Raw genomic sequence first — 24,035 nt, 5'->3', positions numbered from 1 at the left:
AAGTTGGAGACTGACATCTCGGGGCTGGAGTCGGCCTTGGAGACGGGTGTCACTCCGGACGGGCTCCATGCCCTCAGCCTGAAACAGTTTGAATACAGGTCTCTTGTCACTGACGCTGCCAAAACGATGTACAGGGAGCAGCAGGGACGATTGTATGATGCCGGGGACAAGGCGGGAAAGTTGATTGCGTGGCTGGATAAGAAGGAGAGAGTGAATCGTGTGGTCCCGGAGCTGCGTGTCTCGGATGGAGTGTGTGTGACTGAGCCTGGTGAGATTGTGGAATGTTTCGCTGACCACCTCCGGGCCGTGTACTCCCCGGTGACTGATAGGGATGAAGAAGACTCTTGCCTTCTGCTGAGGGATATTGCTTTGCCCTGCCTGTCCGTCGAAGACCGTGAGCAGCTGGACGCCCCCTTGTCTGTAGATGAAATAGCAACTGCGATTCGGTCCCTTCGTTCGGGCAAGGCGATGGGTCCCAACGGTCTGCCGATTGAACTATACAAGTTGCGCCCGGATAAACTCGCGCCCTTCCTCCGTCGTATGTTTCAGGAGTCCCTTGAGGCGGGTTCCCTTCCTGACGACCAGCGTCTGGCTACGATAGTCGTGATCCCCAAGGACGGTAAGCCACGTGACCGCTGTGCCTCCTACAGGCCTATTTCACTGCTAAACGCAGAGCCTAAAATCCTGGCTAAAGTCCTTGCCAATCGTTTGTTGAGCGTCATCTGCGATCTGATTCATCCTGATCAATGCGGCTTCATTCTTCATCGTAACACCGCTCTTAACTTGCGGCGTCTTCACGGCGCCCTCGCCAGGGCGGAGTACCTCTCCGAACCAGCCGTGCTGGTTTCTTTAGACGCCACGATGGCCTTTGACACCATCGAGTGGCCATTCCTCTGGGCTGTCTTGACCAAATTCGGCTTTGGGGAAGGATTTCTTGGCTGGGTGAAGCTTCTTTACACGGGACCCATGGCTCAGGTGGTGGTTAATGGGCGGGTCTCTCGGCCCTTCGCTCTCGGTAGGGGTACGAGGCAGGGGTGCCCGTTGTCCCCTCTGCTCTTTGCTCTTGCCCTGGAGCCGCTCGCTGCCTGGCTCCGCTGGGAGCCCTCGATCAGAGGGATCCGGTGGGCCCCGGGCTTCGAGGATCGGGTCTCGTTGTACGCGGACGACATTCTCCTGTATCTCACCTCGCCGCGGCAGTCGCTTAATGTTCTCTTTGATGTTCTGACTTCCTTTGGGAGAAATTCGGGTCTAACGATCAACTGGTCTAAATCCTGTGTCTATCCTATCTCCGGTGACCCTCCTCTCTTGCCGCCTCGGCTTCCGATCCAATTATCTCTGTCCGGCTTTAAATACCTGGGGATATACGTCTCGTTGGACCCGGTGACTCGCTATGAGCAGAATCTCCTGCTTCCACTCCGGCGTTTGAGGGAGGACACGGCTCGGTGGTGTAAGCTGCCCTTGTCCCCGCTGGGTCGGGCAGCATTGTTTAAAATGATGTCCCTTCCCAGGTTCCTCTATGCACTTCAGAACTCCTTCGATGTCATTCCTGTGTCCTACTTTCGGGAGGTGGAGAGCCTGCAGAGGAGACTAGTGTGGGACGGACGGGCGCGTATCGCTCTGGCAAAGCTTACTCTCCCCTGGTACGACGGGGGCATCGCGCTTCCCGACAATCGCAGGTATTATTGGGCCTCACAGCTATCGGCCATTAACCATGCCACGTATGCGCCTGGCTTGAATCCGGCGTATGAGATGGATAAATTCCTGCTTCCCGGCGGAAACTATAACAGGGCACTTTACTCCAGCTCGGCTGGACGGACCCTTACGGGCCCTACTAAGATTGCGGTACGGATCTGGAAGGCGGCCAATGTAGCAATGGGCTGGAGTGAGCGATTAACATGTGCTACTCCTCTGTTTGCCTCCGACCGACTGGGAAGCCTCTGGACAACGAAGGGGTTTGAACGTTGGGACGCGATTGGTATTAGTAGAGTGGGAGACTTATGGATTAAGGGTGCGGTTAAAACATTCGCGGCGCTCCAGAGCGAATACGAACTTACGGAAAGGGAGTTCTTCCGCTACGCCCAGGTTCGGCATGCCCTGCTCTCTGTTTTTGGGGAGGGGACCAAGATCCCGGCTTCATCGCCCCTCGAGGACCGCATACTCGATGGTCATGTCCCCGACAGTACTATCTCTTTAATTTATAAAAAACTTGTCAATAATCGGGCTGACCTCTTGGTGCGCCTTCGGGAGGCGTGGACGGGGGATGGGGTGGAACTGGACGACGAGGACTGGCAGTCCGCACTGTCGTCCCCCAAGGAAGTGGCCATTCCAGCCCGTCTCCGCCTGGTCCAGCTTAAGATTCTCCATCGGGTGTATGTGACGGGTCCCCGTTTGGTCTCGATGGGATTTTCTGAAGACGGGCTCTGTAAGCGGGGATGTGGGCTCAGTGCCACCTTTCTCCATATCCTTTGGGAGTGCCGCGAGGTGGCGGAATACTGGCGCTGGGTTCATGTGGTCATGAGACAAGTCACCGGGGTTGCGCTGCTGCCGGAGGTGCGTCGCTGTGTCCTGAATGTGTGGGAGCCCAATGATTATAACGCGGCTCAGACTCGGTGGGCGGCCCTGGGGAACATGATCGCCAAGAGAGATATAGCGCAGCTTTGGGGTTCCCAGCGGCCTCCCACCGTGTCCGTATGGAAGGAGAACATGGACTGGTGCATGTTCAGGGAGAAGACTGTGTATGTGGCTCGTGGTAAACCGGGGGCATGGGGTAGAATCTGGGGGCAATGGAACGCGTATCGTGGGGGTATCTGTACTCCCCCCCCCCCCCCCTAGTGGACACCGATATTGCTTTGTCCCCCTGACCCTTGATGGTTCCTTGCGACTTCTGGAACAACCGAATAAAGACGTTCCTCTCCCGTGACCCCCCCCTGACATATCAGTACTCCTTCCTCTTGATAGCTATTTGAAGGTCTGATGTAGAGTCCCCCGGACGTAGCCTGACCCACACTTTTTGCCCTTATGCCTCGCCTTTTGTTTTTAGTTGTTATTTATGTTAAACCTATGTATCCTGCTTCCTTAGGACTATCCGGAGCCATGTACGGGGCTGGGCCCCGGGAGTCGACTACTGCCTTAACAACTTTGTGATCCTTTCTGAATCTAGCGGCCGGCCCTGGTGGTTGTAGGCCCATGCTTGTAATTGACTTATTGTTTAATAAAATTTTCAAAAAAAAAAAAAATAATACATCAGCAGTGTTGGTCTCAAACAAAATAAACCAACTTCAATTAGAGTAGCACAGAGAAAAGTCTTACCTAAAAAAACAAAAGCAGGTACGCTGACTGTTTTTCTATTTATTGTATCAATTTATTTTTTGCAATTTAATATTTTATTGTCTTACTAAAGTGTGCAGTGCAAGTGGAATTTGTTTTTATAAAAGTGGACAGTGCAGCTATTACCTATGTGAGTGGAGCCTCTTTACAAAAGTCAATGTGTTGCCTAGGCAGTAATGGTGCTGTTAAGTGGATGTAGCTTTAAAGTGAGATCCATGGATTATAGTATAATAGAAGCAGGCTACATAAGAAAGCAGCGTAGGCCAAACAGCAAGCGATTTTTGGCTTCTCAGTAGCAGTATTTTTATCCAGACGGCGCTGGAAAACTTTGTTTAAAGAGATGAATGTAGTGCATATGATCTGAATATGTAATTCTATTATTTATGTTTTGTGAGAGCTGGAAGGCGATAAAAAATGTGCTCAAAATCACAGTGCTATAACGGTACGTCCGTTACTGACTGCGCTTTGTTTACAATGTAGCAATAAATAAAGTGTGTAGTTTATTGCCTTATTAATGTAAACTGCGCAGCTAGTAACTGTGTGTCTGGAGCCTCTTTGCAAAAGTAAATATATTGCATACGCCACAGTGATGTTGGGAACAGGGTGATGCTTTGAAGTCACTTCCCATGAATTACATTGTCGCAAAGTCCATCTAAAAGCACTTTTGGATGAACAGCGATTGAATTTTAGACGCCACAAGAGCATTTTGATCCAGATGGCACTGATCAGCGTTTTTAAAAGATGTTTGTGTAATCAAATAAATGTAGTGCCCCTAGTCATCATATAGTATTACATTTATTATGATTATGTGTTTGCGAAGTACATGGAGTTTAATAGATGTTCTCAAAATCCGAGAACGATGACGCCGCATTGGGCTTTAAGCCGGTTGCCCATCATCCAACTTGTTATCAGCTTTAAAAAGAAGCATTTGCAATGTAATGGGTCTTGCATTTAAAAAAGTTTGAACTATTGGCATTGTAAATGACAAAGCCTTTTATTCATGTGTTGTTTTTAAAACAGATACATAAAAGGCATTGTCATTTACAATGCCAATTGATTAAGCTCTCTCAAATGTGCGACATATTGTATTGCCAATGCGTTTGTGCTATCAAAATTAAAAAAAAAAGCTTTAGGAGAGTGTGTGTCCTGCTTGCAAAAGCAAAACCAAAGGGGATGATGGACGGAGTGTTGAACATTGCAAGCACTCGCCCCCAGTCAACTGATCTGGGTTTAATCCATCATCCTTCTTTAGCTCACTCCGCCACCCCAGTTCAGAAATGGCCATATGCAAATCAGTCTGACCCTGTGCCTCATGGGAACAGTCCAGCCTGAACTGCCAAGCCATGTCTTCCCTGGACCGGAAACAAGCATCCTGGGACCGGTTTCTGGCTAATCCGCCGTCATCAGCCAGGCTAGCTTGAAGCCAAAAGCAGGCAGGACAAAGCTACTTGGGAAAAAAGTGCTCGGAGGCTGTAATTGAAGCCTACCGAGTTACAACACATGTAGCGGGGTGTCTCAATGAGAGCATACAAAATGAGACAAGGCGGTTTTAAGGAGGGACTTCTAAGCCTATTGACAATGAACAGTCATAATTTACAGTGGACAATGACAAAAAACAATTAAAAATACGGGTGGAGAGTGGCCTTCAAGTCCCTACCTGAATACAGCATGCCTCGCAGAGCAGTGCATGTGCTGCCCAGGCTCGACCTAAAAATCAGAGAATTATGCAGCATATGTTGAACTACCTCGCTACTGAAGTAAATTCATACTGATGAAAAAAGCCACAGCTGCAGAATCATGTTTCAGCAGTTTCCCTGGGTTTACCTTGCACCAACTACGAATCTAGAATCAAACTGTTCGCAAACTAAATCTATCCACAAAGGTCCTCGTTTGAAACGTGATTATCTCTCAAAACATACCAACCCTAATTGCATATGTAAAAAAAGAGAAGTATGAAGGATGGTTACCCAGCACTAGCTTTTCAGATCAGAAAAATATTGAAAGGGGTCACAAACCATTTATTTTTACAATCACCTCCTAAACTCCAGCATGAATCTTTAAAGAAAAAGACATGCATTGATGGGATGGTTGGAGTGAATATGAGAGTGGCTGTATATGTAGGTACATGGGCGTGTGCATGAGTCAATTGAAGCATGAATGAGGAATGCGTCAGTGGGGGTATGAGAAGCCAGGTGGGCCAGAGGATTAATCGATGGGGTCCCAGATGTATAAGTGGGTAGATGAGAGAAAAGGGGGGTGAAAAGTTTAGTTGACTGATCAATGGGTAGGTTGGTGAGTAGGTGTACAAGTAGAATATTGAATGATTAGGTATGTGTATGAGTGATTGTTGTGGACAAGTGGGGAAACAAATATTAAAGTAGGATAAATATATGAGTAGTGGGATGGATGGTTGAGTAAGCCGTTGAACAATTGAGAGGTGGGTGGATGGTGGATAAATAATCGGATGCCTGGTGTATGCATGAATTCATAGGTAGATAAATGGGTGGATGCAGGGCGAATGTGTGAATAGTTATAGGAGTGCGTGAATGGATGTATATAAGGTGAAAGAGTTTATGGATGAATGACAGTAATTCAATGGGCTGATGGATGTGATGGGAAGGTGCATGGATGTATCCCTAGGTGAACTGTGGATGGGTAGGTGGATAGGAAGGTGTATGTCTAGGTAAACGGGTGGATCAGTAAGAGTACATGTTGTTGGATGAGTGAATAGCGTTGCATGGGTCAGGGAGGCAGTCAATACTAGATGACCTAGCATGTGAATAGATTAGTATTAGGATGTATTGTTAGGTGAATGGATGAATATATGTAGGCAAATGAGTGAATAGTTTGGTAGATGAATGAGTAGGTAGATAAATAAAGTGTTAGATGGATGGATGAGTAAGGAGGTGGATGCATAAGTAGGTGAAGAGGGAATTAGTTGGCAAACATAAAAATGAATGGTGAAAGAGCATGCGGATGATGGAAGATTGGATGGATAGAAAGAAGTTGATAGCCGGGATAGTTAATTGCATTGGTGAGTTGTGCGTTTTAGGCTCCCACTTCTAAAAAGTTACTGTGGTGAGTGTGTGAATAGGTGGATAAACTATGAGTAGGTAGATTAATAGTGAGTTGACGGGTAGTTGGATCAATGGGCGGTGAGTGGACTAACTGAAGGCGACGAGGAGGATGAATAGGTGGGTAAGCTGGTGCGCTGTGCATGAATGTGTAGCTAGGTGGGTGAATGTGCAAGTGGAGAAGCGTGGTAATTGATGTGCGAGTTTAGTTTTATTTAATATGTGTGTCATGGACAATTTGATGAGTAAGTGGATAGCAATGATTAGGCGAATGTATGAGTAGTTGGTGGATAATTTGGTGAATAAGCATGTTTATGGACAGCTAGACAGATGAGAAATTAGTGAGTCTGCAGAAGTATTGATGGATACATAAGATGGTTGAAAGAATGGGGAGGCATAATAATGTATAGTCAGGAGGATGAATGAGTAAGTAGGTGGATGGGGGACTAGGTGGATGGTAAGGGTCAGGTGGATTATTCACTTGCTAGTGATTAAATATAAGAGGATGAGCACGTTAATCAATGGCGGGTAGATGGCTAGTGAGTCAGCAGATGCAACAATGGGCAAGTAGTCAGTGGGTGGTGGGTGAGTAGGTGTATGGTGAGGACAGATGTACAGACCAGTGAGTAGATGGAGAAGTTTATGTGTGGATAAATGAGTAAGTCGAGGGGGGATGGGTATGCTGTGAGTAAGAGTAGTTAAGTGGATGAGAGTAAAAGTGGATGGTTATCTGTACAGCTAAGTAGCTGGATGGCGGACGAATAGCTTGGTAGATAGATGAGCCAGGATAACGGCAGAGGAGCCTACTGATGATGCCAGATGAGTAAGCGAGTGATGGCAGATGAGTAGATAGATGGCTGAAAGAACAATTAGGCGGATAGGTGTGTGATCAGGTAGAAGAATGAGCTTGTGAATGGGTTAGTTGGTGAATGGTTGAAGAGTAGGTAGGTAGTGGGGAAGTAAGTAATGGTCAGAATGACAGCAGTTCAGTAGGTGGGTGAGTTTGATCGTGTGAGAAAAGACTGAGTGGGTGCACGAAAGGTGAGTGACTGAGCAGGTTAAGTAATGGTTAGAGTGCAAATAGGTTGATCATTGGGGCACCTGTATACAAAGGCTAACTGCCACAGCGGCACAAAATGTACACGCAGATTACAGAACAATATGAGTACTTATTTGGTAAAGAAATTATATGTGTCTACAAACAAGGCCTTTGAGACAGCACATAAAGCAAAAAAAGACAACACAAAAGAGTGTCGGACCTTCCTCAATCATTAGAGAGAATCGGAATGTCAATAAGCCAAAAGCCAGAACAAACTGCAGAAAAAAACCGAATACATTTAATATGTAAGCAGATCTGAATGTGTTCACACAAACAAATATTTATTTAAGAGGAGGACATTGCTCTCTTGTTTTCACAATAATGGGACCAGTGGCACAATACCTGCAGAATATGAGGAGAGGACCACAGCATCCCATATCTCACAGATATTCATAGCCCTTCAAAGGCATGGTGGCTCCTTGAATTTGGGGGCTTCTTGCACCACACATCTGAATATATGGATTAAATGTATAAGCGTTCCCGGGACAGCTCTGCCCTTCCTAATTGTTAAGAATGCGCTGCATGTTTCAACCACATGTGTCCTTAAACCATAAGAACCTTCTAAAGAGCGTTGACAAAACATGTTTGTAAATCATGTGTAAATTTAGCACGTGTAGCTGTAACTGTCTTGAAAATGATGGCGCTGCAAGGGATTTAACTCAGAACAGATGGGTGCTGCAGAAAATATTGTGCAAGGACATTCCCGTAGTTGTTCACTGCTGCACACATGAGTTAATATTGCTATGAGTACTGCACGGTGGCATGCCGATGCAACACACCAAACTGAGTGGCTTGAACAATATCCAATAGACTGAAAGGCTACTCTGTGTCGTGATGTTCCAGGCTTTAAGTGTTGCACAATCCCCCTCCTCCGCTGCATTCACATTGCAAGTTGTTGGACACTAGCCTCCCTTGCCGTGACGCAGTTTCCCACCTCCCACTGCTGCCGGTGTGAGCTTTATAAACGTGATCTTACTTTCAGAGGCACAGCAAGGGGACATTAATCTTCATGCAAGCAATGTAAACTGAAGGGTGATAATAAAGAAAACGGCTACAATGGGGTCAGAGGAACCCTTTCAGAAATAGGAACCGGTGCCAATGCACCTCTTGCACCAAAGCTACATCCGGTTATTACTGGAAGAAAAATATCTGCCCAGAAATAATGCATAAATATTAGATCTCTGATCGGCAATAGGTGCTTCTGCTTTTCAAACCGAAAACATATGTTGTACATGAACCACCTTAAGCACGTGTAATGTAAAAATGTCCCTTTTGAAAATCTATTGTCCATACATAAATATTATTTATCGGATATGCTTCTTAGCAATTAATGCACAAGTATATGCACGGTAAGTAAGGTACAGAACAACACAATAAATGAGGAGAGGCACCTGTTTTGAGCTGCGCAGCCAACACACAACAACATGGGGATTTAAAAAAAAAAGTAATTAAAGGAAAATAAAAAGTGGAGGTGAGGTGGACAAGATAGAGTCCCAGCATAGCTGGAGAGCGAGGAACAGCGGAGAGCGAGGAAGAGTGGAGACCGAGGAAGGAACAGACAGCCTGCAGCACTATATTTGCAAGCTTTCTTTAACACTTTTCCTTTACTGAAGTCATCCTCAAAGGAACACAAAAAACTGCTACCGCGTAAGGGAAATGTAGTTGGCCGGTGCTCTGGAGTACAATACGGAAATGATGTACCGGAGTGCCAACCAATAAGGATGCACCAAAGAAGACCAACAGACGTGAACCAATGTTAAGCAGCAGGCAGAATTTCCCTCTGTAGATAGATTACAGCAGGTCTTGCAGACAGCGCATGCGCGCTGATGCTCGATTTAAAAAATGCAGCCTACAAACAGATGCAGTTGCATGGAATGCTTTAATAGTAGCGACCTGGTCTGAAGCATGTAACTGAACTGCTTGTGCATAGGAAAGCAGGATCGTAGTCCTAGGCACAGTGGATTCTTGCTGACTATTAAAGTAACTTTTCCTTTGTTATTATTTGTTACATATGTGTGAATGTTTTAGAATGTTGCTTTCACATCAAAGTACAGGTCCAAAAAGTACGTGGTCTCACTTGTTAAGTGTGTGTTAATGGATGAATGGTCCTGTAGTATGAACATATGTTAATGTAACGTGCCACGGAGACAGTGTCTTAAAGGGCGTACCTTTTAATGGTAACCTTAACTACAAATGTAATATATTTATTTTTTTAACACCTATGAGGCAAATGGGTTGATATGCCTGCTTGTCTACTAGTATTCGTTTATTTTTCTTAATTACATTTATAAATCGGATGTAAATCTGTAGTAGAAGTTTTATAAAGAATTATGTGTTAAATCTTTGTGTAGTTTTAAATGTACTATGTTGTTATAAAGACATAATTAATTGCAAAGTACTTATGGTAGTCAGTTTTTTTTATTTTGATATTAAACTGTGCCATACAAAGGGAATTAGTTTTATTAAAGTGCAACGGGCACCTAGTAGTCACTTGAAAGGACCCTAGTTAGTTAAAAAAAAAAAGAATTGCGTACACAGTAGCGGTGCTTTCATCTGGATGCTGCTTTAAAGGCTTTCCATGGATTACATTGCCACAGAGGCAGAATACATCTGAAAGCAGTACAGGAGCATTTGTATCCAAACGGCGCTGAACAGCATTTTGCCGATCCGAAAATAGTGTCAGCTAGCTGCTGCTTTAAATTGCTTTGCATGGATTGTTTGGTAACCAATTGATTAGTCCTTGCCATGTAAAATAGTCCTGTAGAGCAATATGCCCACCAGACAGGAGGAAACTCCTAATCTGGCAGGCGGCCTCACCACAGGTTTGGCTGCGCAGCTGCGGGGTGGACCTGGCACCTCACTGCCAAGCTTGTAATCCGTTGCCAAAAGTTCTTGGGCCCAAAAAGTTATCAGAAGCAGAAGTACAGCGCCAGTAGCAGAGGAACACAAAGTAAATGACATTTTGCTGATCTGAAAATAGTGCCAGCTGGCTGCTGATTTAAATCACTTTGCATGGATTATATTGTATCTGCTCAAATAGCTTGTGCCATGTAGAAAGTGACATTAAACAAAAAGGCCATTCGAAAAACAAGGGGAGATGAAGAAAGCTAAGACACCAAATTCATGTTGCTGTTAATCCGTGCAATTGAAAGAGAGGTACAACAATGTGAAATATGTACATTAGAAATGCCAAAGTAATGCCGATGCTAACCTATATCTAAGTGAAATGTATGTGTAAACATAAATGTAAATGGCGATACAGTGCCACTGCGAAAAGCAATACCGGTCGAAATAAATAAATGCCATTCTGAAACGCTAAAAACAAAGTGTTACAAAAAGCGTTCTTGCCCCAAAAAAGTATGACACCAGTAGCAGAGGAACACAAATTAAATTAAATTAATTAGTACTTTTTCCGTGCTCTGAAAAAGTAAAAGGCAGTGGTGTGGTGGCCAATTAGGATGCATCTACAGTGACTGGAAATCAAGCCTGCAAATGATTATTGATGGTGAGGCTGCAAGCCCTTTACTGCATGCAAACACCTCACAGCAACACCGCAGGCCCAAAGGCGAGACCTAAAAAGGAATGTATTTAAAATTTAAATATTTCAGTGGTATCTGGCACTTGCTATTGTCATGAGCATGCCACCCTTGGTTTGATTCGATGTGCAATTGGAGTCTTAACTAAGCAGGACGGGTTGTCTTGTGGTGTATGGTAGTCTCTCTGTCTCACAATATTATTGTAACAAATCTCACTAAACAATTTAAATCTCGGTTTTAGGCTCTCTTAGATGTTAGGAGACTATTAGTTGGCGAAAGCTACTGGTGATAGGTGTCTGATATGATATTTGCACAATAGTGCAAGCTTTCATTTCTTGAGTCAATATACTGCTGCAGCCTTTCATCACATATTGGTTATGGTTTGAGGTACAGCTGCAACTGTTACTTACATTAAAGATATTTTAAAGATATGTTTTGCTTTAAGCAGAACCGTACACTAGGGTAAATTTATGATATTTGCAATAACAGGCTCAGGATATGTCTGAGAAGTCAGATGTTGATAGTGAAGATGAGATCAATGGGAGATTAGAGCGTCTGTTTCTAAACCAGCTGAGTGGGTTGTTCAATTTGTTAAGCCATAGGTACAGCAATAGATAGCCTAATGTGATCTTGCTTTTAGGCCCATTCTGTTGGGTCATGTAAGCCTCCATGTTGGTTGGACACAGCCAGATGGTGACATTTTCTGTTTGGTATGAGCCTTCAAGAGTAGCTGTTACTACTGATTTGGGGCTCAGTGTCAAGCTCGATGGAGAGCAGGAGGCAATGAGAACTGTCAAGGGTGAAATAGGTAACCTCTGAAATTGAAGGTTAAAGAGACATTAATGCCTGTTACATCGAAGAAAAATAAAGCAATTAACTTTGTCTGAATCATTACCTAAGCTGATTTTTTTAGAGTAAGTTCTTCAAGAGAGTTTGAGAGCAAGGATGTGATGAAAATGATAATGATAATGTAAATGTGCAGACATGATGTGAAGGAAAAAAAGAGAAAGGTGCATATTTGAATGCTTAGGTAGGTTGCATGATGCTTGTCAATTTTTAAGCAAGTTTCTACTTTATTGAGAATGGATATCTGCTCAGCATGAGATAATAGATGTGGAGACCAGGTTGAGTAGTATCCCAAAAGCGGTTAAGAGGTGAGTGAATTTAGAGTCCCCTAAGGCAACATTGCACTTGATTTGAAAACAAAATCTAACCATTTCTAAGAAAGCAGAGAGAGGACTCTTGCCTCGCTGGTTACAACATGTGCATCATGCAGTTTAGGAAAGGAATATGAGGCATTGTAGCATATCTGGAGCCTTGAAATTCTTCATACTTACTCCGAGAAGAAACCTGTTTTTTGTTTCAGAGCTTTTCCTGAATCCTGTCTCCTGTATTTCCCTGCTTATCTTCTTTCGGTCATAAATGTCCCAAAGAGAAATGATGTCTATTATGTCCAGTAGGAGAAAAGAGTAAATACTGTGCCCAAATGTTCCATTGCACTTGCTCCAAAATATCTCCTCCACAGACTTCACCTCATCCAGAACTTAGATGCACATCTGATCCCCATCACAACCAATTAACTTTTTCTCACTTTATCTTGCAATGCTGTTTTGGCTTTTGGTGCTGAAGTGGGCTCTTTTTAATTCATTATGCTTCTGCCACAGTGCCTTTAACAAGAGGGCCACTGTTTATCAGTCATCTGTTCTCCTGTTACTTTTTGTAAGATTTGCATTTTCAACGATCATTGCAAAAGCCTGTATTGACTTCGTGTGAATATTGCTGGCAGGAGGAACTTGATTTACTTCCACAAGCTTCTAAGGACCTTCCTATTGTCTTCTGTTTAATTGACTATAGGCAGTTAAACCCAGTACCAGGACACGCTGTTCCTCTAATTTTGTGCTACACATCTTCAGTTCATTCATTCATGAAAATCTCATTACAGAAAAGGTCAGATAGAAGGTTGATAAAGCTTTATCATACATCTGATGCATCAATCAAACACCTGCCATTCCTGCTTCCTTTGGTTTTCATCACTCTCTCCTATGGCTGTGTTTTCCTTCTGTAGCTTTCAAGGGTTCATGCTAACAATATAGGTGAAAACAGGTCCTAGTGGTAAAGCAGCAGCTAAATATTTTTCCTTTTTGATCTGGCATTAAAGGTTGTATATTTACATGTGGTTGGATAAACTTTCAAGTATATTTGCTCACAGTGAGATGCCTGTGCTGTGTTATATTTATTATCATGTGTTCTCCAAATGTCTTAGTTTTTTGTGCACTTTTAAAAAGTGTCAAACCAGTTTATTAATGTCTACACACAGAGCTAAGTGCTTGTAATGCAATAGTACCATTAATACTGTTGCAGCTTTCCACAACATGCTTTTTACTACTTACCAATTCTAAAATCTACGTTTTTATTTTTGATTCTTAGGAAAAAAAGAAATCGACCATTCAGGTACGAAAAGAAGAGCTTGCTACTGTGGACTTTGATAAAGACAGCCTGAAGATAGCAAACGATCCTCCTACTCAACCATTTTCCAGTGTGGAAACACAGATGACATTTGAATTTACAGAAATCCAGTTGACTGATGAAACAAATGTCCTCCGTGAAATAAACTGTGATGTGCATCATCTAGCTTCTCCACTTATGGATACTGTGGATGCTCGATGCACAGCTGTAAAGGACGATGCTAAGGGTAACGTGCTGCCTGTAGACACTCAACTTCAGGAACGCAGGATAAGTGATGAACGGGCATATCTCGGAACTGAAGAAAAAGAACCACTTTTAGAAAAAAATGGATTATCCTTATGCAATGAAACTGCAAACAACACCAGCATCCAACAAGAAACTCTAACTCTATTTGACCAAAAAACATCAGATGTACTGGTCGCTCCAAAACCTGCAGTCCTTTCATCACTGGAGCTTGAGCCGAGGACTTCACAGCATTGCTATGAGGTTAATGAACTGCTTGTGCCTTTAGAGGTCAAGCCAATATACCCGGAACTTCCCCCTCAATTTATAGACGGGCATGAAGCAATTCTACCAACCAAGCCTCTGATACATTATGAACATTTGTATCCGGAAATTCCGACTGTTGCAGAGCTGCTGCCATTTACCAAGGAACAGTTGAAGCTGATTGAGCCATGTTCTTGGTTGGAGAATGTGGACTCATACTTGGAAGAATTTGAGCATATTGCATATCAGGATAGACATGACTTCTATGAACTTCTCATGAACTACTGGCGATGTAGGAAGCAGTTGCTGCTTGCTGAAACTGAGCTACAAGGCATGACTTCGGACCTGGAGAGCCTTTCATGCAGACTGTGGACCTTTATAGACGAACATTTGACACTACAGGTAGTTTGTTTGCATGCAACAGTTTCCCAAGAAGTGCAGCCATGAGCAAACAACTTTGATCTTGTAAACCATTTAGTGGAATACTTCAAAGGGGTTACATAATGCATTGGGAAGTTTGGATATGTAGTATAAATTTCATTGCAATATTTTTTAATACACCTTGTTTGTCTGCATAAACTGTGGTCATATTGCATGGGCCATATTCAGCCACTTCTAAAACCTAATTGATAATTTCCTCCTAATGACAATTTCTTTAAATATTAAATTACCACATTTTGCTTCATGGTGGTATATTGAATAAAGCTGTGGCTCAAAACAGTTCTGTAATGCAGTTTTGGCATTTGGTTCATTGCAATACTTTAACTGCACAGTCCTCTAAATCAAATTCTATATTTATTTGAAATGGTGTACATTCTTTCACTTTGGCATTCAAGAAGATTGCGAGATGATAACCTAGTAGAGCGATTCAGATGAATGATGGGAAAATTTGACAAAACGGTAACCATGAATAACGTTTCAGATGACCTAAAGGGGTGTATCTCATTTCAAAATTTTTCACTTGTATGCAAACCGATCAGAAGAAATATTAATTCTCTTCTTCTATGGATTGTACACACTTTAAAATTATGCTCCTTTCCTTATCATCATTGATAATCATAAACTGTAGAATAGAGTAGCAAATTTAAAGCTAACTTTGGAGCAAATAAACCCGAAACAGAATGAGATATGTTGGAAATGGTTATGCAAAAATACCTCATAGAGTATCTGCCCTGGATGTATGCTTAATAGGAATGCTTTGCAAAAGTGTGTACTGATCTTCATGTAGTTGCACGACTAATACCTGGGATTAGAATGTTTCCCATATGATCTGCAATGGCTGCTTTCCTTCTGTTAGACTGGGCTTTAGGTTTACCTGGCAAAGGCCTATTACCTTTTTGACAACAGGTTATGGTTGGAGACACTGTCTTTCAAGCTTTGGTCTGTTTAGAGGAAGCCAGTACTGTGAGAACAGCTTCATAATTTACAAAAAGTATTTTTTAGATTTTGAGAATCCTTTATTTTCAAAACAATAGATTAGAACCTTGTACTTATATGGTGTTTGTAACAAAATTGTTTGGTTGATGTGAAAGGTCAAGAGACCTTTTGGTACAAAGAAGTGTAAGTTCTTAGCTGCACTTTATTACCATTTGAAGAATTTGAAGCTAATTCGGTCCCTTTGCAGGAGTCATTGCCACTAAAAAAGGCAACTTCTGTGATAAATGTTTGAGGTTTTCTGCATTGCCTCGAGAGTTACCTCAATAATGTTTATAAATTCATATTCAACTCTCAGAGAATCGATGACTTCCTGATGGAGAGAATCACCTTTGCAAGACCCTCTAGGAAATCTTTATAATCACGGAATCATGGAAGAAGACATTTGTGAAGGATGCTTTTGATAAGCCATGATGGTTTCCAAATATACTTTTTATGGTTAAAATTTCCAGATCTCTATTTGACAGATTAAAATAAGTCAGTACTCTTTCCTCTTGGTCAATTTGTAACTCCACCTGTTTATATAGCAGATATCAGATGCAAAACCTCTTCCACTTGAAGGCATAATATGAACTTATGGAAAGACGCTTGGCTTCTTTAAGAATGAGCATGCCATTGGTCCAAGTGATATAATTGAAAGTAGACAGGCGTGAGGCCTTGAATCTCAGCATTGGCAGGCAGGGGTGAAAGCTCTTGCCTGAGAACCTGGACCTAAGATGTGACCCGCACAAAAGTCTCCTCTGTGCCTGGATGAAGAGAGGAAGCAGAACCAGATGCCACCTGTGCAAGAGTTGTGCGAAGGAGTAAGAATTATCTTAGTCATGCATTGGTTGTGTTTTGGCAAAATTAAGGAGACTGAAGAAAAGTTGCAAATAATGGTTCTTGACAAGTTTTTTTAGATAAGGTTATCCATTGTGATGGAGATCTATGTAATTGAAGGCATATATTTGGGTTTTCACGTTTGTTTTGGTGGTGAATACACTGATATGTAGTAAGCCCCAGGCTATAACGGTATCTTGCATTACTTCACCATTTAAAACACTAAATCTTCCAAAACGTGTCCATAGAGCTTGTCTGATTTCCTGCACTGATGCGGACGTGTCTCAATATTTCCCGGTGCTGGGTTGTATTTCACACGAAAGTACTTTACATTTCATTTGTGACTCTTCCTTGTAGATATTTTTGTAATGTTCTCCTGTTCAGTTTTGTTTTCATACAATTAATTTACAAAGATCCCTGGATGTTGACACTTGGTGTGAATGGTATGCAGCCTGCCCCCCAAAGAAAATATTCATGCGACCTTCATGTCTAAGGCTGCTTTTAGATATTGAGTCAATTCAATTCAAATAATCTTTATTCAGTTAGTATTACACAAATATAAAAGATAGCATAAAAATAATGAATACAGAGACATATCAAAAATGAATCATTAATTCAGGTACAAACTGCATGCATATCAGGTAAGGATTTCAAAATCCTCATAGCACAATTTACAAAACGTAAAATAATACAAATTGTCTTAAAAAAAACAAGCTATCAGAACTTTTTTAAAGCGTACAAAAAAACCCACTAAATGTAAAGTGTTTTGTGCAGACATTCCATCACATAGGCATACTCTATTTCCTTAGACTATTATGGATGTGCCACCATAAAATTAATTGTACTTAAATGAAAATGAGTTAAAATGTATAATTGATGGCAATTTAAAACATATTTAAGATAAAACTGAAGGCCTTGACGTGAGGGAGTTAATGTGTGGGCTGCTACCGAGCTCTAACAATTTCTCGCTATTTTCTGGCCTCACTTGTCAATCTTTTCAAATTCTGCTTGGTTTCAAATTTTGACATTTTTATAATTGCAAGAAGATACTTTCTTCTGTAAGGCCTGGGTGAGTCCTAACGATTTATAGTTTGATCTAATAACTTCTAGCCAGGCAATCGTATGGAAGAAATTAAGGCACAAGAAATCATTCATAAGATCCCTGTTTAGAGTAGGTTCAGATTTTGTCCAAATTGAATGACAGAGCTGCATTGGTTCTAATAGTAAGCTAATAGTATCTTCAGTATAAAGAGGACCCAGTTCATTATGGCAAATGTTGTTGTTGTTGTATAAGCAAGCGTCATAAAAGCTATAAAACCACAATTTTAAATAAAAGAATATAAAGTTTGTCAGTTCATTCAAAAGCCTATTACAGACAAATATATACAGCCAATCCATCCTAATACCCTGCTGGAACCAAAGTACATCATGCTATTCAGCAAGTCAATAATAGAGCGATCAATAATACAACATGGTAGAATAAAAATATACATGAATTACATACTAAAATAGGTAGGGAGAAGCTCTAGGATGCATCCTGTTACCGTACAACTTCAGTTGGGCCCGATTTACAATCCCCCTGCTGGGAAGCATTATGGGGAGACTAAGAAAAATAAAGTGCACATGGAAGGTGTATAAATAAGACGTAGGTCACCATCATAAGAGCCCTACATCAGCTGCATGTGTCCTCATGCTGCTGGGGATTGCCGTGTTCCTGTCTGGTTCTTTCACCTTATAAGCCATGCATTGCTTAGGAACTTGGCCACACTGCAGGCAAAGAGCGGTCTAGAGTCTGACCTAAGAATACACAGGGCAACGCAATGTTCCTGTGTACCCAGTTGCTGGCAAACCGGTTTTAGCCACTTCGCCCTCGGCTTGGAGTATGCCTGGCATGCGAACATAACATGGGCCACACTTTCTACCGGGGCCTTGCAGCATGGACAGTGCTTTGGGGTTGGGTTACGTGTATGCCAGTTAGCTGTAGTTTCACAGACAGGGAGTGTTCCAAACCTGAAATGAATATATAAAGTCCTGTCCCGTGGAACTTGGATTATATCTAAAAAGGGCTCTAAATATCTTGCTTGTGGAGATAACATTCTGCAGTTAGTCTCCCAAATTTGATTTGCTAGATTCTTGTTGGTCCACCCATTACTAGTAAAGACGTTTGAGCTCTTCTTTCCTCGGTGGGTCCTGCTTGTCCCAGTGAGCTCGGAGCCCTATGGCTGACATCCTTTTCCTGGCGTTCTAAATCCATCCCACTTAACTACTAGTGTCTGGCCTGATAACCTCAAATAGGGCTTCCGCATAAAGCAGAAGCTCAGGGGTTCGACTAATGAGAGCCCAGAAGAGCAGCGGCCTAAGCCTTGCTACATCACCAATAGATTGTCTGCCCATATCAAGCATGAGGGGTGAGAGGGGAACATATTTGGGCAGCATCACTAGATCCCTAAGGAATTTGTGCTCGGATGTGAAGAGGTCGTGGGCCTTCTCAAATCCCCACAACTCTGCACTGTACAGTGGCAATTGAATGCTGGGGTAGCATGAGAGATAACTAAGAGACTTCTGAGAACTATATTCTCAGCCCTTTGTAATATTCAACATTCAGAACAACCCCAGATACTAGACCCATAGATAGAAGCCAAGATGCTTTTACAGATGTACATTTTGGGCATCTCTCTAATTTGCCTAGATCCTAGTTTTGAAGCAAATCAGAAGACATACATAACTGACTTCTTTATCTGCTGAGTCGAGCTGTATTTTGGATTACCATTTCCCCTGATTATCAAATAGGACACCCAGATAACAAAATGTGGATACTTTAGGGATTCAAATGTTTTTAACATCTGGTTTTAGAAACTCCCTTCCTCCTCAAATCATGACAAAAGTCTTTTTTTCAATTAACTTTTAAATTCAGTTCTTCTATATGCAATGTAAATGAGTCTTACAGTGAGTGGAGCCCATTCGCAGTACAAGCCAATGGACCTGAGCCATCTATGTACAATAATGCAGTTATTGGTTGAATGCATATCTTAGGTAAATCAGCTGTAGATTGCGGGAGAGCTTGTTCAAGGCCATGTATATACTATGTAAATATAAAAGAGACCAGAACTCACCCTTGCCTACTTCCCTCTGCTCCGGAAAGGGCCTAGTGCATTCACTTCCTCATCCATATGGAACTCTAGAAGTAACATTCTGATATAGATGTCTCAACAGATGAATTATTTGAGGATCAATGCCCATTGGATACATAATCTGCCACAATTTAGTTTGGTTACACAATCTAAAGCACTTCTGAGGTACATAAAGGCCAGGAAGAGAAAGCCTTTTTTTAACCTTCGTGTAATTTCCCACAAACCATTGCAAATTAAAGCTTTGTTCTAAGGTGTCCAAATCCTCCCTGAAATCATACTGTAAATCAGAGATAATAGAGCGATTCTCTGCCCAGTTTTCTAACCTCTCCAGCAGTACTCTTCCCAAGTGCTTTTGAACTATCAAGCAAAGAAATTGGCCTGTTACACTAGGGGTCGGATCTATCCCCCTTCTTAAAAATGGGGTCAATAATTGTTTTAGATCAAGGAGAAGGGAGCCTTCCCTTACTAACTACATTCAACAGATTGGTTAAAAGTGGGGTGCAGAGTGCACAATTAACAAACAAATCAGTTGTTATCCCCATCAGGCCCTACTGTTTTGCCCATAAGGCTCTTACTCAATGCCGATTTAAATTTCATCAGTGCAACAGATCACATAAAACTTGTTTGATGCTCGAATAGTTAGATCATGCATTGTATCTCCCTAAACACCCTAATCCAGAGAAGGATAATTTTCCTCTCTAATACACGGAGAGTTGCACATGGACCAAAACTGACTTGAGTCTTGTAGATCATGAGTTTTACTAAGTTATCCCAGGCCTCCTCCCAAATGATGGATTTACTCATGTTTGGGGCTTGCTTATACTGGGATCTGTAGTGAGCAATTGCAATACGATCTACAGGGTAAATTTTTAATACCTTCTTGAAATCTGCAAGTGCCTTCCTACATGCATCCTCAAATAAATCCTTAGCACAAATTTCTCTTAAGAGTATTATTTTTAGGTACAAATCAGTAGTGGAGCAAATAGATTCAAATGACTTAACTATCTCTCTTGGTCTACTGTTGGATACTAAGCAGATCCTTATTCTGAGAAATATATTTATTGTAATTACTCCCAGACCATTTAAAATGAACGTCATTTAATGTAGTACCACTTAGGTTGCTTAATGTGGGCAGGTCAACCTTTGCAGAGGTGCCCAAACTGAATTTGACTACAACTATATTGTGGTCGCTTAAACATGTAGGGGTAACCTCCAACCCTCTTAGGTGCTATGTTCTGTGAGTTTAGTATGTGGTCAATGTCACTTTTGGCTCCTGTTTCTGTAAAGGTGGGCACAATCTCCTGAGAATTTGGGTGAAAATAGCTCAAAAACCTCAGGTGAATGAAGAAAATAGATCATTCAGAGTACCTCCATGGGGGGGGAGTGAAAAGTGTGTCTGACCTACCCCCTACCCCCCCCCCCATATCATCCACAAATCCACACACTACTTTTGAGTCATAAGTACACAGTTGAGAATTGAATCGCCTACCTAGGCTACGTAAATGTTGTGGTTAATAGTAATGACATATTCCAGAGCATCCACTGTGGTAATTTCTAAGCAAAGCAGTTGGAAATAAAGGGTGTCATTAACAAACCACCTATGTTTTACAGTAGAAGACTGGTACTAACGTCGGTAGTCCACCTTTTGCCCGATCAGATTGAGGGTAGAGCGGGAGTGGCATACATGGTAAACCCATTCACATGAAGCATATTTAAGGCCCTCGTCTCCTGAAGGCAAATAATATCAAATCTTGTGATATAGGCCATCCAGTCAGCGTTACTTTGCTTGTTAGATATCCCTGCCACGTTCCAAGTTGGCATCTTAATAACACCATACTCAAAAGGTATACTGTCGGTCTAGAATGCAGAGATCAGAGCATATACTAGTAGAGCAAGAAAAAGAGAGAAAATCCGAGGTAGCCAAGGCAGGTATGTGGAAACCTCCACTGAGGTTTAAGTTCCCATCACCCACCGGAGGTGGTTCATCATCATTTGAGAACTAGGGACATTCCCCGGAGAACCAGCCACTATGAGGATTGTGATGGTACCCTGGTTATCCCAGGCAACCGTGCCAAATTGTTACCAACGGTAGGGTGATGATTGCAGTGCGAAAAATTGTGATGAAACAAAAAGTGAAGTTAAAAATGACTACCAAGACACTGTGTAATTTATTCTGGCGCTATCTTGGTGCCAATTTAAAAACAGTATTGACAGCCTAAGCAAATAACTGTCAGATCTTAGGTCTCGGCTTGTGGACAAGGAAGTCCAAGCTCTCGTCAGGACCATGTAAATGCTACTGCAAAAAGCGTGATAGAAATCAAAATCTGTGATAGTAAACAATAGCCTGAATCAATGGTTGGTACCCAGATACAACCTGATCGAGTCCTGTGTGTCACATTGGATCAGTTACAGGCATTGTCTGGTGGTGAACCTCTAAATAGAATCAAAACAAAAAGGGTATTGTAATAAGGATACTCTACTTAATCATGTTGCACAACAGTATACATTGCCGATCCAAATATTGTGTATAGTTCAATGTAATATACACTCATAAATTCGTATAAATTCTTAAGGATATAAACTGTTGTTAAGAAAATGTTTTTTTGTGACAAAAAAGGTATTATTGACACACCTACTTATGTGCACTTACCCGAGTTAGTATGGGTACGCACCTCGCCTCACCTGGCATCCGCTCAGGCCTTTTGAGAAACCGCTCTAAAAGGGGAATTCCAAAAACAAGTTATGTTGTACCCGTGGGCCAGAAACCATCTACTGCCTCAGCGGGCAAATCGGAATATCCTTAATTGGTACTCGTGAAAACTATGCTAAAACCATGGCAGAGAAAGGTATAACGCCAAATAAGAAGCTAAATAAACAGACTACTTCCAATGTGCAGGAGAGTAGACTGTAATTGGCTAGAACACGCTGTCTTGAGAAACCGTTGTGATCATACGCCGTGGTCTAAGAAATGCAAAGGAGATAGAATTAATACATCTCTATGAAAGAGAGCGTAATCGGCTGTGTGGTTCTGCCCGGTCAGGCTGCCTGAGTGTCGAAGTTTCCTCTTATAAAGGTTGGTGCAAGTATCTCACCCAAAAGAACATACCAGAGGAAAGGATGTTAAAAGGAACGCTTACCTGTCCGTCGGTACCCCGCTCCGAACGCCAGAGCTGGAAGGGGAGGTATCCGGCGGGCGGCAAGGAAGGTGTTTTATTGAGTATAGGTGTGCGTGTACGCGCGCTTCCGTATCAGGAGCTACGGATCGCGCGAGTGTTCAAAAAGCGAAATGGTGTCCCATGGAGTGCTAGGCTTCCTGGGACATGTAGTTAGAAGCATTACTACAATGATGTTCGCATGTGTATGTACCGATGCGCTGTAACAATGAAAAGTTAACAATTGTTAAGGACTTATTTGATAATCGGCAAACTCAGTGAAGTAAGGAAGGAATGTGTAAATCAGATCAGAGCGATCTGTTTCACAAAAATCACCTCTCTTTTGGAAAGCGTTTTCAAGAACTATAAAGAGGAAGAAAAAACCCAAAGGGAAAGTGGGTGTGATGAAGGAAAGTGTCCCTCGCACTAGTTGTCGTTTATATGGTAAAGGCAGGAGACAGGCGGGCAGGTACAGAACGGTAATGGATATGTGTATTCCTGGCCTCTATGGAAAGTGAAATTGATTCAAAACGGTTATTGGTAAAAATGAGATCTATAAAGAGGACCACGGGATATCATCGTTTAAACCCTGCTGGTCACTCTTAAGTTTAAAAACCCATTTTTGTTCTTTGATAAACAAAAACCGTTTGATATCAGTCACATGAGTAGGAATGAAGGGCTGTTCCAAGACCAACCATCTCAAATCTTCAGGTTTATGTTTGAATTCCAGAAAATTATTTGTGAGTTTCGTAGCTTGTCTGCTCCTCCTGATGGTGCTTTTGTGCTCGTTGATGCGTGTTTTAACTTTCCGAGTTGTCATACCGACATAACGCAGAGAGCAGGGGCACGAGATCAGGTAAATAACTTTTTCAGTATTGCAATTGGTGTGTTTTCGAAGTGTCCAAGGTGTGCCTGTACCTATATCTACTGATTTAGTCATCTCAGTTTGTGGACAGACAGAACAGTGGCCGCATGGAAAATGGCCTTGAACTGGCGGTAAATTCCATAGAGTATTTGTCATGCCAGAGATTCTGCTTCTGGGTCTGGTATGTACAAGGCTGTCGCGCAGATTAGACCCTCTCTTAAAAGCAAAGAGAGGAGGTGGAATAACCTCGTTCCCTGTATTCAGTATGCGCCAGTGTTTACGCACAGTCTTTTGTACCTGATTAGACCATGTACTAAAGGTGTTAACAAAAGTCATTCTGGACAGAGGAGGCTTAGGCATTGGAGGTTCCAAAAGGGCCTCCCGGTTATTATTCAGTGCTCTTTTGAAAGCCTGTTTGACCAACCGTCTTGGATATTGTCTATCTCTCAGTTGATTCGACAAATCCTCAGCGTGGTGATTAAAGGTAGTCAGATCCGAGCAGTTCCTGCGAATGCGAAAGAACTGGCCAACAGGTAGGTTTTCACGAAGGGATTTGGGATGATGACTTATAAAACTGAGTAGGGAATTCTTAGATAGTGGTTTCCTATAAAGTTCACAGCCTAATTTGCCCTGATTAGGCACTATT

At 42.3% G+C, this 24,035-nt stretch overlaps 1 protein-coding gene across 1 annotated transcript in view; it reads left to right on the top strand.

Moving 5' to 3' along the window:
- EPG5 (ectopic P-granules 5 autophagy tethering factor) overlaps positions 1-24,035 on the top strand; it is a 595,944-nt gene that overhangs the window by 32,716 nt on the left and 539,193 nt on the right. The window contains exon 2 of the mRNA XM_085629140.1: positions 13,464-14,390. Coding sequence (XP_085485266.1) covers positions 13,464-14,390 — 927 coding nt within the window. The remainder of the gene's footprint in view (positions 1-13,463; positions 14,391-24,035) is intronic.

This window comes from Triturus cristatus, chromosome 2_1 (assembly GCF_964204655.1).
Source record: "Triturus cristatus chromosome 2_1, aTriCri1.1, whole genome shotgun sequence".
NCBI classification, from domain to species: domain Eukaryota; kingdom Metazoa; phylum Chordata; class Amphibia; order Caudata; family Salamandridae; genus Triturus; species Triturus cristatus.
This window is presented reverse-complemented; position numbering and strand designations above follow the sequence as displayed.